Here is a 16,080-nt window from a genome sequence, read left to right as displayed (position 1 = left end):
TCTTCTTTTATTAATTGAGAGTTTGGAAAGAAGGGAAAAGCGATTTCTTATAAAACGCTCTTTTTCCTCCAAATAGGTCCAGCATAAACGAGTTCCCTGTGGAAAAGAGGAAGTTAGCCTTTTCCTAACAGCCATAGAAAACTCCTGGATTCATTTACGGAGAAAGAAAAGAGAGCGAGTGAGACAGCTGAGAGAAGTCCCTCGCGCTCCTGAGGATGTCATTCAGGCCTTGGAGGAGAAGAAATCCGCCCCCAGAGAGCCTGGCAACAGCCAGGAGAGGGCGCCGTGCAGGCCTGCTCTGCGGGAAGGCAAGCCTGCTGATGCGGAGGGCCAGGGCCTGAGCCAGGAGTCGCTGTCCCTGGAGGAAAACCCAGAACCCATGGAGGACGAAAGGAGTGAGGAGAAGGGAGAGATGGAGGTTTTGGAAAGCTGTAAAGGCTCTAGCAACGGAGCCCAGGACCAAGAGGCTTCTGAGCAGTTCAGCAACCCCATGGCCACCAAGGGGAAGCGTCTCCCAGGCATGGCTGGGCAGTACCTGTTTAAGTGTTTGATCAATGTTAAGAAGGAGGTGGACGATGCCTTAGTTGAAATGCATTGGGTTGAGGGCCAGAACAGGGATTTGATGAACCAGCTTTGCACCTACATACGTAACCAAATTTTTCGGCTTGTTGCTAGTTAACTGGAAACATCTTGCACAGCTGGAGGCATGTTTATAGGAGCTGGCTTTGGAGTGGCTGTGGGGTGGCAGGAGGAATCCCATCAGTGGTCCATCTGTAGCATTACGGGCCACTGACACGAATTATCTTCAGAAACTAGAACCTGTGAATCTATCCCACCTCCCCCCACCGCCTTGCTGCTGTTCTTTTTAAGTTACAGGAGTTGTAGTATGGTCGTTTACAAGGAGGAATTGTGGTTGTAACAACCGAAGGCCCTCGGTACACTCCCGAAGCTTTGAAAGCTGGCTAGAGCTGGGCCCCTCAGCTGTGGACTGCTTCTTCACGGCCAGAAGTGCTGTTTGTGGAGTGTGGGCCGGGCAGCACTGCCTAGTATGCCATGCTCTGTCACCCAAGGGTGTTCCTTGAGGAGCGGAGTTCTCTCTGCCTCCAGTCAGAGGCCCTGGTACCCTCTTCTAGGTCACTCTTCAAGATGGAACCTACCTTGCATCAGTCCACGAAGGGAGCCAGCCCCATGGCGGGTGGTGGGGAGTCAGGGAAAGAAACCTTATCAAAGCAGGAAGAAGGACCAGTCTGGGGAGCACCTGATAGATGGCACATTTCTGACACATGGCTGTTTTGTTTTGCTTACTTCGGAGGCAGAATTAGGTAAGCCAGACTCCCGAGTGTGACTGAGGCACACAGAATGCACCCATGCCTCCCCCTCCAGCCTGTTCAGAGTACCGTTTCATAGCAGTTTTACAACTGCATGAGTTTTGTTTGGACATTTGAAGTAAAGCTTGTTTTGTTTTTACTATAAGAACATTCACAAATTAAAAACCAGTGGTCTGTTTGAATCCTGGCTAAGTAAGCAATTGATGACAGAAATGAGAAATGGAACAAAATAGTATGTGCTGTAGGTAGCTGCAGAAAGGCTCAGATATTTGTTTGCTGATCAGATACTGTTTTTTGTGGCTTCACTTATAATCCCCTCTGTGCTTGCCTGCTCACATTGCAGAGTTCTGAGCCCAGGGTAACTGTGTGCTTAAAACATGTTTCTAATACGAATGCCAGGGTCCTGCAGAAATACCCGTGGAAAAGGGGGCAGCCTTTTGCTGTGCATGACTTTAACAGCTTGATGATGCATCAGCAACCCAGAGTTCTATTTAGACTAAAATCTTTGCCGGAGCTCCTTGCTATCTGCTAAGAAGACTGGGGCTGAGTAGCTAAGCCACCCTTCTGAGAGGTGGCTGTTGGTGAGGACAGAAAGCTGATGACCTTGGCATATCTTGGCAGCAGCTAGACCAGGCCCTCAGCAAAGACACAGGAAATGGAATGACTGTGCTGTAGTGTGGCTGTGGAGCTGGGGCTAGAGAAGACAGCACAGTGACCAGTGGTGTTTTTGTTGGTTGGTTTGTTTGTCTGGAGATGGCATTTCACTCTTGTTGCCCAGGCTGGAGTGCATGGTGCAATCTCGACTTGACTCGATTCAGCCTTCACCTCCCAGGGTCAAGTGATTCTCCTACCTCAACCTCCTAAGTAGCTAGGATTGCAGGCATCTGCCACCATGCCCGGCTAATTTTGTGTTTTTAGTAGGGATGGGATTTCACCATGTTGCCCAGGCTAGTCTCTAACTCCTGACCTCAGGTGATCCACCCACCTTGGCCTCCCAAAGTGCTGGGATTACAGATGTGAGCCACTGCGCCTGGCCACTGACCAGTGTTCTTAACTTGGTCCGTGAACCTCCAGAGAGTCCATACACCTTCTAGAGTTACTTCTAGAAGCTCTGTGAGCGTGTTTTTGTTTGTTTTCTGGAGAGAGGGTCCCCAGAACCCTCAGACATAGACAGTGGCGTCAGTAATCCACTAAGGATTAAGAAGCATTATTCTAGTCTAACCACTCATATGTCAGGCTGTGAAAACCAGTACGTAGGGTCTTACAGAGGCAAGCCTCCATTCAGGACCTCAAACTACCCTGGTCTAGTAATTATGCCCTAGCCCACACCAGCCCACTGTACTTACCTCAAATGAACATCACATTTGAGTCATTTGCTGGATGCAAACCTAGTTTTCTTGGTATAACTTTAGGATAATTGGTTGAGTGGCAACCATGCATTCAGTAAGAAGTAAGTAGTTACTTGCTTTTTTCATTACGAAAGAGTGGTACGTGCTCATGAAAGACTGGGAAAATGAAAGTCAAAACAACAAAGTACCCCGAGTTGGCCTTCTGAAAACAGAACCGCTATTGGGATTGGCGTGTTTCTTTCCAGTCTCTCTGTAGATGGGGTGTGAGTGTGGGTTCGCTTGGGTTGTACTCATGCTGCATATTCAGGTTTGTATTTTGGTCTTGTTTTCACTGAATGTCTTAGAAGTATGTTTCCATGCTGTAACAGTATTGTGTTTACCTAACCGCCTTGCCTGTTCCCATGTCTTTCAGGCACAGGACTGGCCTTTGCTTAAGTCTCTTTCTTAGAGGTTTCCAGAAAATACTCCGTATAACTGAGGCACAGAAGGTTTTTCTGTGTCTGTATGTGTTTCTGTCCCTAGGTTTAGGGCTTGGTGTCCTGGATGAGATTTTATGTGTAAAGCTAATGACTTGAGGGTTTTAAAAATTCGTGATAGTGGACAGGTGTGGTGGCTCACATCTGTGATCCCAGCACTTTGGGAGGCCAAGGTGGGTGCATCACTTGAGACGGTCAGGAGTTTGAGACCAACTTGGCCACCATGGTGAAACCCTATTTCTACTAAAAAGACAAAAATTGGCCGGGCGCGGTGGCTCAAGCCTGTAATCCCAGCACTTTGGGAGGCCGAGGCGGGTGGATCACGAGGTCAAGAGATCGAGACCATCCTGGTCAACATAGTGAAACCCCGTCTCTACTAAAAATACAAAAAATTAGCTGGGCATGGTGGCACGTGCCTGTAATCCCAGCTACTCAGGAGGCTGAGGCAGGAGAATTGCCTGAACCCAGGGGGTGGAGGTTGCGGTGAGCCGAGATCGCGCCATTGCACTCCAGCCTGGGTAACAGGAGCGAAACTCCGCCTCAAAAAAAAAAAAAAAAAAAAGACAAAAATTATCTGGGCATCATGACAGGCGCCTGTAATCCCAGCTACTCGGGAGGCAGAGGCAGGAGAATCACTTGAACCCGGGAGGTGGAGGTGCAGTGAGCCGAGATTGTGCTGCTGACTGCACTCCAGGCTGAGTGACAGAGGGAGACTCTGTCTCAAAACAAAAACCAAAAAACAAAAAAAACACCCACCACGTGACAAGGCTGGCTTTCACAGTCTGCAGCTGAGTGGCTTTGCATTTGGATGCCTCCATTTCCTTCTCTGAGAAGATTAACTTCTTAGACTACCTAGTGAGAACGTTGAAAATGTTTTTAAAGGACATCTACACGTTGTCGTGGCCATGCCTCTGCTTTATGATTGTGTGTGCTGCGTCATGGCATCTACCTCTCTCTAGGTGGGAACATTGTTTTCTTCTTTGAAGAAATAGGCCATTGACTCATGATCTTGAGTGTTACTCTCCTTAATTGTCCAGAGGCCAAGTTCATGTTGATGGATTGGTTTGAAATGAAGTCTTTGTGGTATGATCCTAAATTCTTTTCTGGTCCCTAGAATCAGCTCTGGTCTCTTGATAACCAAAGTGGAGACAGAAGCTGAGCCTGTTTTCGAGGCAAACTAAAACCGCTTTTGTTCTTCCGCATCAGCTTTGCCTCTGTCAGCTTGGTTCCTTCCCCGCACGCCCTGGCCTCACTGTTCCCACCCCAGACCTTTGCTGTGCATCCTGGCAGGGCTGAGGCTCTGCCGCGGCCTTTACGCTAACTCATCTTAAGGTTCGTGTAGATTAGTATGTATTTTTTATACAACATAAAGCCTTTCCTCTCAGCGGAAATCAAAGCTTACCATGTGAGCTCTCGAACTTCTAAGTTCTGACAGGAATAACAAAACTGCCAGGAGTGGAAAAGCTGCAAAAAAAAAGCCTGTGGAAAATCCAAGGCCTTTTTAAAGAAGGGAGCTGATGACTTCACGGCCAGCTGGAGCCCCTCCTTCCCGCCGGAGCCGCGGCGTTTCCCTCCGTTGCCACACGGGGGCAGTCTCGGCCCTTTTATCAAACGCCTTCACTTCCCTGTGGGAATGGAGACAATTGTATCCTCGGTGTTTTCTTGAAATACCAGTTCCTACCCAGATTTGTATTTTTATGTAAACAAATACATTTTCACATAAATAAAATTTGAAAAATAAAAGCAGAAAGAGGAAAAAAAACACTAGCCATGGTCTCTTTACCCGGTGTAATCCCTTTCCACCTTTTAATGTTTCTTTAATGGTCCCAGCTGACTGTTTTCCTGTTCTTCCCCACCACTCTACTCTAGAATAGATCCAGGTCGAGCCAGTCCTGTGGATCAACTTTTTCTTGACATATCTAGTTAATGAAGATACTGGAGGGGACATGTTTACGGATCTTAAAACAGAAACTTTCCAAAAGCCTTATGTTCCAGAGGAGTAATGTCAAGATCTCCAAGAAAGCAGGTGTTCCGTGTTCTTTTGTTGACTCTTGTGTGGGGTGTCTCCGGTTGGCTGGCTAACGGGCGTGTCATGTGCTTCTTATATCAGAAGTGGAGGGTTCTGTGTGGTGTCTATGATGCAGGTTAGCCAGGCCTTGCTTCTCACCAGGGCGTTTCTAGGTAGAACATGGGTCTTACTAACCCTGGGGTCTGTGTGCACTCAGGGTAAATCCCATCTCCCCTTACGTTTCTGGTACAAGATCAGATGTTGCAGCCACCCAGCAGTTGTGCCCATTAGGAGGAGGAGGAAGGTCCAGGTGGGAAAATAAGTCAGGAGTCCCTGGAAGAAGGAGCATATCAGAGGTGCAGCAGCTTTCCAGCCGTCGAGGGCTGGCCTCAGGCAAGGGTCACCGCCACATGCTTTTTAGGGAAGTTGACGAGCAGGAGACTTGGTTTGAATGGGCACTGACCTTGGTAAACCCGGAAGAGGCTGAAGAGAATGAGTTGGCTTCTGCCTCCTGCAGGCAGCATTGAGCGTGCTGAACTTTCCTGTAACCCAGAGTACGCAGCCCTAGGTGTGAGTGCAGCGCAGCATCAGAGGCCCACCGACGACGGGCACATTCCTGCTCTGTCCGGGAAGACATTCACATCCTCTGCGGTGACTCAGCCAAATGACTAAAACAGCGGTTGATGTTTGCAGTTGCCAGTGTGGCCGGTTGGAGGCTGTGCTTTGCACTCCAGGGACTCTTGTAACAAGGAACATCCTTGCCCCCTCCAGATGGCCTTTGAGGTGCAGCCTGTCTGCCAGTCTCCGTCCAAGCAGAAGTGTGGGTTTCCTTAGGGAAGTGGAAGATGGGGGGTGCTTCCCTCACAAGGGAACTGAGAGGAGAAGGGGTCGAGGAAAAGTGCAGTCCAACTTGACAGAACTGGCTGGCACGCGGTGCTCTGACAGGGCCGGGCAGGTGGAGACCCAACACGCTTTCCACCCTCCCTAGTGGAGCGAGAGGCGGGAAGGAGCACAGACTTCGACGTTCGGACCGGGATTCCTGTCCAGTTCCATTCCTTGCATGGGGTAAGTCAGTTTACTAAGCCTTGTGTTCTGCCTGCTAGAGATGAGGAATCCTTGCTTCACAGAGTTAGAGACCTCAGGAGAAGGTAGAAACACTTGCCTGTCTTCTGCTTCTTTGAATTTTCAGTTTCTGTTCAGAAAACCTTGTATCAATAGACTCGGATGGAAAGGCTGAGACCTCATGTGTATACCTGCAGGTGTAAAAAGTACCACCTTTGAAAAAGAGCAAAACTCAGCCGGGCGCGGTGGCTCAAGCCTGTAATCCCAGCACTTTGGGAGGCCGAGGCGGGTGGATCACGAGGTCAAGAAATTGAGATCATCCTGGTCATCATGGTGAAACCCCGTCTCTACTAAAGATACAAAAAAATTAGCTGGGCATGGTGGCGCGTGCCTGTAATCCCAGCTACTCGGGAGGCTGAGGCAGGAGAATTGCCTGAACCCAGGAGGCGGAGGTTGCGGTGAGCCGAGATCGCGCCATTGCACTCCAGCCTGGGTAACAAGAGTGAAACGCCATCTCAAAAAAAAAAGAAAAAGAGCAAAACCCATACTTCATGTTACAGAGGGAGGCACAGGGACCAGTATTGAGTGTCCCCTTCCACACAGACTATCTCAGTAACCCATCAGTCCGCGTGACCTTCCTGCCTGGAGGCTAAAGGAAATGGAAGCTCGGAGAGTGTCAGTGACTTGCTCGAAGATTATCCACAGAGCTAAGTCATAGAAACGGGATTTGAACTCAGGTCCAAGAGGCCAAGATTGGGCTCTTGTGGCAGATCTCAAAAGTCTATGACAAATGCTGCACTTGAGATGGAAATGGGCCTCCAGGGAAGGAGAGTTCAGTCGTATGACACAGGGAAGGAAAAACCATCTGGTCATACTGTTTTCCAGCCTATGATCAATGAATGACATGTAGTCAGTGGAATTACTTAGAATCCTTAATCTATGTACCAGATCTTCACAGAACTTTGTATTTGGCAGCAGTTAGTGAAAGTACAAAATAAAATGTCTAGTGAAAGTACATGTTGGACCAGAATCAATAGGAAATAACTGGTTATTGGATAAATTATTCTTTGGTAATATATAATTGTATAATGGAAGAGAGAGTTAATTTTTTTTTTTTTAGTAAGGCAGCTCCAAGTATTTCACTTATAGAAAAACACAAAACTGATGTGCTTTTTGAGCTTTCTAGAGAAGGTAGCAATTGTCAGAAAAATAGCCAGGCCTCCTCCCCAGGTAGGTATGGGAACTAGTGTCAGTCTGGGAAGAGCAAAGGCTGCCTGCCATCTGGTGGACCCATTCAGGGAATGTCGCCCCAGAATCTAAAAACCAGAGCCAGGAAGTTCCCAGCTGGGGCACTTGGCTGCCTCGAGCAGCCTGTCAGGCCCCAGGGAAATGGCATTGCTTGTGCTGCTGTCATCCAGAGAGAATGAGAAGGGATCCCAGAGAGCACTGCTGAGCAGGCCCCCTCCTCGGACACCGGTGGCCGGGCCCGTGCCCAGAGACTTGCCATTTGGAAACTCTGTGTCTCCTGCTGGGAAGGGGGAGTCCCTGTCTGCTCTGACACAGGATCCTTACCTCACACATGTTACTCCCAGGATTCCTGCCTTCAGTGGCCAAATGTGGCTGTTTTTGTTGTTGTTGTTTGAGACTGTTTCACTCTTGTTGCCCAGGCAGGAGGGCAGTGGTACAATCTCAGCTCACTGCAACCTCCACCTCCTGGGTTCATGCAATTCTCCTGCCTCAGCCTCCCAAATAGCTGAGATTACAGGCACCCGCCACAATGCCTGGCTGTTTTTGTATTTTTAGTAGAGACAAGGGTTCACCGTGTTGGCCAGGCTGGTCTGAAACTCCTGACCTCAGTGATCCACTGGCCTCGGCCTCCCAAAGTGTTGGGGTTACAGGTGTGAGCCACTGCACCCAGCCACCCAAATGTGGGTTTCTTTGGGGGCTTTATGGACCAAACTCTGGCCAGTATTTCAGTGAGCTCTGGACCAGCACAGATAAGGACTGTTTCATTCTTTTTTTTGAGATGCAGTCTTGCTGTCACCAGGCTGGAGTGCAGTGGCGCAATCTCGGCTCACTGCAACCTCCGCCTGCTTGGTTCAAGTGATTCTTCCGCCTCAGCCTGTCGAGTAGCTGGGACCACAGGTGCGTGCCGCCATGCCCAGCTAATTTTTTTGTATTTTTAGTAGAGATTGGATTTCACCGTGTTGGCCAGGATGGTCTCAATTTCTTGACCTCGTGATCCACCTGCCTCGGCCTCCCAAAGTGCCAGGATTACAAGCGTGAGCCACCACGCCCCGCCGACTTTTTCATTCTTAAAGGAAAACGTCTCGGCCAGGCTCGGTGGCTCATGCCTCTAATCCCAGCACTTGGGGAGGCCGAGAAGGGCAGATCACCTGATGTCAGGAGACTGAGACCAGCCTGGCCAACATGGCGAAACCCCATCTCTACTAAAATACAAAAATTAGCCAGGTGTGGTGGCATGTGCCTGTAATCTCGGCTACTTGGGAGGCTGAGGCAGGAGAATCCGTTGAACCTGGGAGGCAGAGGTTGCAGTGAGCCAGCATCGCACTGGTGGATTCCAATCTCAGTGACAAAGTGAGACCTTGTGTCAAAAAAAAATTTTTTTTTGGGGGGGGCGGTAAACCATTTGTTAGTGGCCACTTCTGCCACCAGGGGTGGAACCGCTGTGTGTTCACTGCCTCCACTTCCCCCCCCCCCTCACCTGACCTACTGGTCTGCCCCTCCCTGTTTTCCTTTTTTAGGGCCCTTCCCTCCTCTTAAGGGAGGAGTCCTCAGGAGTCTATCTGTGGGCCTGCTTGCTCTTTTCTCCCATGCCGGCTGGGCTCCTCCACTCCAGTCACTGCAGCCTCTCCTCATACATTCACTGCATCCACATCCAGACCCTCCCTGAACTTCCAACACCCTCGTTCCTCACCCTGAGGCCCACGGCCGTGCAAACTCCTCTGTCTGCACCTGCTTCTCCTCTTGCCCTGCTCACCATCCACCCAGCTGTCCTGAGTACAAATCTCTGTTCTTCCCTGTCCTTTCCCACCAGGTTTAGAGTCTTCCACTAAATCCCACCAATTCCACCTCAGAAACCTCTTCCCCAGTCCAGCCCAGTAGAGCTCTCCATTCTTTTTGTTTATTTTATTTTATTTTTTGAGACAGAATCTTGCTCTGTCACTCGGGCTGGAGTGCAGTGGCACAATGTCGGCTCATTGTAACCTCTGCCTCCCAGGTTTAAGCAATTCTCCTGCCTCAGCCACCCAAGTAGCTGGGACTACAGGCGCATGCCACCACGCCCAGGTAATTTTTTGTACTTTTAGTAGAGATGGGGTTAGCCAGGCTGGTCTCAATATCCTGACATCATGATCTGCCTGCCTCAGCCTCCCAAAGTGCTGGGATGACAGGCATGAGCCACCGCACCTGGCCTGAGCGCTCCATTCTTAGGGCCCCCACCTTCGCTGCTTCCTCATGGCTCACCTGGGCTGTTAAGAATGACGATTTCTGGGGGAGCTTCAGAGTAAAGCAGCAGAAAGAGCAGATTTTGGTATTTTGGGCGAAGAACAAGATGAAACCTGCTTTGGAGAGTGAACTAGGAGCTTTCCAAAGAAAGAGCAGGATGGGAACTAGACCCATAGGCAGGGGAGTTAGTTGAGATCAAGAGACGTGGACGTGAGATCCTAAAGATGGGAGCCCTTTCTAATACAGGACAGGCCAACATTTTCCCTGTGACAACTTCAATTTTTTAAAATTCTTAGTCCAACAATTTTATTTTTATTATTTATTTATTTTTATAGAGATGGGGTTTCACCATGTTGGCCAACTGGTCTTGAACTTCTGACCTCATGTGATCCACCTGCCTCGGCCTCCCAAAGGGCTGGGATTACAGGCTTGAGTCACCACACCCGGCCTGACAATTTTATTTTTAAAAGCAATACATTTTTATTATAAAAAATTTAGAAGACTGGGCACTGTGGCTCACACCTCTAATCTTAGCACTTTGGGAGGCCAAGGTGGATGGATCACTTGAGTTCAGGAGTTCGAGACCAGCCTGGGTAACATGGCAAAACACCATCTCTACAAAAAAAAAAAAAAAAAAAATAGGCATGGGGTGGTATACACCTATAGTTCCAGGTACTCAAGAGGCTGAGGTAGAAGGATCACTTGAGTCAGGAAGGTCAAGGCTGCAGTGAACCATGAGAACACCACTGCACTCCAGCCTGGGCAACAGAGTGAGACCCTGTCTCAAAAAAGATTTTAGAAAATAATGAATAAAACTAGAATTCTATTCAAATGAAATAATTTTACATTTTGTTGTCTTTGTATTTTTATATGCATATACTTTTTACATAGAAAATGTAGATCATATTGTATCTCACTGTTTTATAATCTATTTCATTTAGTAATACATCATAATTTTTTATTATAAAGTTGACATGCTTCAGAAAACTTGTAAAGATAAAAATGAGCAGCAACCACACTGCCCAGAGCCAACCCTGCTAATATAGCAGCAACCCTGTTGTTTTCATGTGCTGCCAGTATTGTGAGCATTGCTCCAGAAGCCAGTCGTTCCCAGTTGGAAATTTGGATTATCTGGCTTTCACTTTCATGATTGGTTTCATCTTCATTATTGTAAATAGTGCTTTGGTGAATATCTTTGTATGAAAATCTTTATGGCTGGACACAGTAGCTCACCCCTGTAATCCCAGCACTTTGGGAGGCTGAGGCAGGCAAATTGCTTGCGCCCAGGAGTTCAAGACCAGCCTGGGCAATGTAGTGAGACCCCATCTCTACAAAAATACAAAAACTTAGCCAGGCATGGTGGCATGCACTCACAGCACAGCTGCTTGTGAGCCTGAGGCAGGAGGATCATGTGAGCCCATGAGTCCCTGTTTTTACCATACCTTTTAATAACAGTAGCAGGCTAATTTTGAAAAATCCCTGAAGGGCACAGTGGCTCACATCTGTAATCCTAGCACTTTGGGAGGTTGAGGTGGGCAGATCACCTGAGGTCAGGAGATCGAGACCAGCCTGGTCAACCTGGTGAAATCCCTTCCCTACTAAAAATAAAAAATTATCCAGGTCTGGTGTCACATGCCTTTAATCCCAGCTACTTGGGAGGCTGAGGCGGGAGAATCACTTGAACCCGGGAGGCGGAGATTGCAGTAAGCTAAGATTGTGCCACTGCACTCCAGCCTGGGGAGGGACAACAGCGACACTTCTCAAAAAAAAAAAAAAAATATATATATATATATATATATATATATATATATACATATATATATATTCTTTATTAATTGATAGGCAAGAAATTATTTCATCATTTGAATTTTATTAAGGTATTGGCAAGGTTCAGCTTTCATATATTTATATGTTAGAGTTCATATATTTATTGTTTCATTAATTTTTTGTTCCATTCATTTTTCTATCCAAGTGCTTTTTTCTTTTTCTTTTCTTTTTTTTTTTTTTTAAGACAGCATCTCACCATGTTGGTCAGGCTGGTCTTGAACTCCCAACCTCAGGTGATCTGCCCGCCTTGGACTCCAAAGTGCTTGGATTACAGGGGTGAGCCACCACGCCCAGCCCCAAGTGCTTTTTTCTTATTGAATTGCAAGGGCACATCTTGCTAAAATATCCCTTCATTTTGTTGGGTTTTTAATTTTTTTAAATTTAATTTTATTTTTTGAGACGGAGTCTTGCTCTGTTGCCCAGGCTGGAGTATAATGGGGTAACCTTGGCTCACTGCAACCTCTGCCTCCCAGGTACAAGCAATTCTCCTGCCTCAGCCTCCAGAGTAGCTGGGATTACAGTTGCCCATCACCTTGCTTAGCTAATTTTTTGTATTTTTAGTAGAGATGGGGTTTTGTCATGTTGGCCAGGCCAGTCTTGAACTCCTGACCTCAGGTGATCCACCCACCTTGGCCTCCCAAAGTTCTGGGATTACAGGTGTGAGCCACCCAGTCTGTTTCTTCATGTTGTCATTTGCCTATTTTTCTTTTTAAGGTGGAGTCTTGCTCTTTCCCCCCACACCCCTCACGGCCCCCCACTCCCCACCCCATCCCAGACTGGAGTGCAGTGGCACGATCTCGGCTCAGACCAACCTCTGCCTCCCGGGTTTAAGCAATTCTTCTGCCTTTGCCTCCCAAGTAGCTGGGACTACGGTCGTGCACCACCACACCCAGCTAGTGTTTTGTATTTTTAGTAGAGACAGGGTTTCGCCATGTTGCCCGGGCTGGTTTCCAACTCCTGACCTCAGGTGATCCACCCACCTCCGCTGCCCAAAGTGCTGGGATTACAGGCCTGAGCCGCCACACCCAGCCCCTTTTTCTTTTCTTTAATGATGATTTTGTTTAGTTAGGAGCTTTTAGAGGTAATCAAATCTATCACACTGCACCTTTCTGTTTTCTTTGTTTGCCTTTATAGGTAGAAACTCCTTTCACCACCCTAGAGCTGAAAACTTTTCCTCTATTTTATTATGGCTATTTTGGTTTTATTGTTTACATGTAGCATTTGAATTTGCATTGGTGTACGGTGTGAAGTTTCAGGACCTGTCTTTAGCAAATGGTTTGGCATTATTTCAGTCGCTCATCAGATAGATGGTGGGAAGCTCCAGCACTCCCCACTGAGGTGTCCCTCATGGGGCAGGGGCTAGAGCAGGCAGGGCAGCAGGGCTCTGTGCTCTCCCAGTGGGCCCTGGGCCTTGGTCAGAGATCTCATGCACCTAGAGCTGTGCCCTGGATCTGCCGCATCTGCTCTGAGCTGTCCAGCCAGCGGATGGATGAGGGCCCCTGCTCTGGTCCTCAATCCCTGAGATCACCTCATTCTGGGTACAGGCGGCCGATCTCTTGGGCTTTCAAGTCTTGATTCTACAGCCTTGTGTTTGGGTGTGAACTGAGGCTGCTGAGACATAGATAGACCTGAGTCCTTTCCATGGGGCACTGATCGCATTGCAGCCCCTCTGTCCTGGGAGGTGCCTTCCCTATCACGGATGTCCCCACCCCTGCGTGATCCAGCGGACTCTTGACTCACATGGCAAGACTCCACCCCTCTTTACTCATCCCTTCTGCCCGGCCCTACTCCCTCGACCTGAATTGGTTTACTGTCATAAAGCCACCTCCTTTTTCCTTTAAGGAATCCCTGGAGCCCTAATCTTTCTCCTGTGCCTTTCTGCTGGCTCAGCCGCCTCCTCCCCAAGTTTCCAACCCTGTCACCCACAGCCCCGGCTCTAGCTGCTGAGCTTGGCTGGACTCTGGTTTCTCAGAAGAGCTCAGAAGACGTAGCTCCTCCCTCTTTGCTTCTGACTGTGTTTCTTTCCTTATTACTCAGGGTCCACACCCACGTTGGCTGCTTAGATAAAAATCTGTCCCTTTCCCCGTCACCTTTCCTGCCAGACAAAAGCCCCGGTAAGTAGTGGCGACCTTCCCGGGTCTGGCTAGCAGCCTCCATGCCTCAGAGGGCTGAGGCCGAACGGGGTCCGGTGAGCCCCTGGGTCGCAGGTCTGACTCTGTTTCCCTGTCTTCCTGCTCATCTGCTGGGCTTGTTTTGTGGGTGCCACTAAGCAAGGTTAATGATTATTCCTTTCTTTAACTAGGAGGGGAGGAGCTCGCTCTCCACTTTCACTTGCTTCTGTGAGGCTTTCAGGAACTCAAGACCCCACACTGATAACACTTCCTGGGCCAGCCTGTCCCAGCTAGCCAGAGGACCACCACCGCTCAGCACAGCTGACACTTGGCAGCTTTTCGACCTTGGATACACCTCTTGGGAGGTCAGACCAGGTGATCCCAACTCCTCCAGCTATGACATCATATGAGGCCTCGATTTTTTTTTTCTTCAGAGACTGTCTTGCTATGTTGTCCAGACTAGCCTTGAAATCCTGAGCTCAAGCAGTTCACCTGTCACAGCCTCCCAAGTGGCTGGGGCTTAAGGCATCAGCCACCGTGCCCAGCTTCTGGAAAGCACATGAATGGAAGGTGGAACTTGATTGGACCTGTTCAGTGAGTTCAGGTGAGGTCCTCTGACAGCTCACTCAGGGTGGGGAAAAGAGGTAGAGTCCTGTGGAAACTTCTGGCTGTGGGGACCCCATTTCACTGATGATTGGATGGGTCCACCTCTGTCAGAGTAATTCCAAGTCCTCCTCATTGTTCAAACTGGGTCTTTCAGGACTCAGGCTCAGCTAACTGGCCCAGCCTTAAATCCACTGAATTTCTTTTTATCTCTACATAGAAAAAGATGATTACAGCCAGGGGCGGTGGCTGATGCCTGTAATCCCTGCACTTCGGGAGGCTGAGGCGGACAGATCACCTGAGGTCAGGAGTTTGAGACCAGGCTGTCCAACATGGAGAAATCCCATCTCAACTAAAACTACAAAATTAGCTGGGCATGGTGGCACATGCCTGTAATCCCAGCTACTCAAGAGGCTGAGGCAGGAGAATCACTTGCACCTAGGAGGAGGAGGAGGTTGCGGTGAGGTGAGATTGCGCCACTGCACTCCAGCCTGAGCAACAAGAGCGAAACTGCGTCTCAAAAAAAAAAAAAAAAAGAAAAAGATGATTACGGTCACTTCTCACTGTCCCATGGGGGCTGATTCCAGGAGCCCCCAAATACCGTCCACGGATGATGCTCAAATTCCTTATGTGGAACCTATGCACATCCTCCTGTATCCTTTAAATCCCCTCTACGCTACTTGAATGCCTCACACCATGTAAATGGTGTGTAAATAGTTCTGCTGTGTTGGTTTTGTTTTTTCATTTGTATTATTTCTTACTGTATTTTTTTTTTTTTTTTTTTTTTTTTGAGACGGAGTTTCGCTCTTGTTACCCAGGCTGGAGTGCAATGGCACGATCTCGGCTCACCGCAACCTCCGCCTCCTGGGTTCAGGCAATTCTCCTGCCTCAGCCTCCTGAGTAGCTGGGATTACAGGCACGCGCCACCACGCCCAGCTAATTTTTTTGTATTTTTAGTAGAGACGGGGTTTCACCATGTTGACCAGGATGGTCTCGATCTCTCGACCTCGTGATCCACCCGCCTCGGCCTCCCAAAGTGCTGGGATTACAGGCTTGAGCCACCGCGCCCGGCCTCTTACTGTATTTTTGTAATTTTTTTTCCTGAGGTTTTTTTTTTTTGAGATGGGGTTTCGCTCTTGTTACCCAGGCTGGAGTGCAATGGCGCGATCTCGGCTCACCGCAACCTCGGCCTCCTGGGTTCAGGCAATTCTCCTGCCTCAGCCTCCTGAGTAGCTGGGATTACAGGCACGTGCCACCATGCCCAGCTAATTTTTTGTATTTTTAGTAGAGACGGGGTTTCACCATGTTGACCAGGATGGTCTCGATCTCTTGACCTTGTGATCCACCCGCCTTGGCCTCCCAAAGTGCTGGGATTAAAGGCTTGAGCCACCGCGCCCAGCCTTTCCTGAGTATTTTTGATCCACAGTTAGTTGTCTCCATGGGGGTGGAACCCATGGACACAGAAGGTTGGCTACATCTAAAATGAGCGTGGCAGTGCCTTCTGGGTCCTCATGTAGTCCTGTCTCTGCTGCTGCGTCCAGCACGGCAGGGACAGCAGAACTAACCTTCTGCAGGTCTCACTGTGGAGTGGAGTTCCACTCTGCGATCACCCCACTTGGGCTTACCGGCGGTCCCACCAAATACCATGTCAGGCACACAATAAATCTTTATGAAACAGGTCTTCCCTGGTGTGTCTTGAGTGTTCTGGTCTTCTGTTTCTTCTTCTTCATCCTGTAGCTGGCTCTTTCCCTTGGGCCTTGTTTTAACGATGGTATGTGAAAAGCTCCTCAGCTGCTTGCAAAAGATGAGCCGCCAGGGCTTGAAGGGCTGGGAGACACCTTCTGGGAT

General features: G+C 48.8%; 1 protein-coding gene and 1 pseudogene across 2 annotated transcripts in view; both read left to right on the top strand.

Annotated features, from left to right (window-relative positions):
* Positions 1-679, top strand: part of METTL16 (methyltransferase 16, RNA N6-adenosine) — an 84,132-nt gene extending 83,453 nt beyond the window's left edge. For both annotated transcript variants that reach the window (XM_039476858.2, XM_039476857.2), the window contains exon 10: positions 77-679. In XM_039476858.2, the coding sequence (XP_039332792.1) occupies positions 77-679 (603 nt within the window). The remainder of the gene's footprint in view (positions 1-76) is intronic.
* A 4,609-nt stretch (positions 680-5,288) lies between these two features.
* LOC101040488 (uncharacterized) lies at positions 5,289-14,233 on the top strand (annotated as a pseudogene).
* The last annotated feature ends 1,847 nt before the right edge of the window (positions 14,234-16,080 follow it).

This window comes from Saimiri boliviensis, chromosome 17 (genome assembly GCF_048565385.1).
Source record: "Saimiri boliviensis isolate mSaiBol1 chromosome 17, mSaiBol1.pri, whole genome shotgun sequence".
NCBI lineage: Eukaryota > Metazoa > Chordata > Mammalia > Primates > Cebidae > Saimiri > Saimiri boliviensis.
This window is presented reverse-complemented; position numbering and strand designations above follow the sequence as displayed.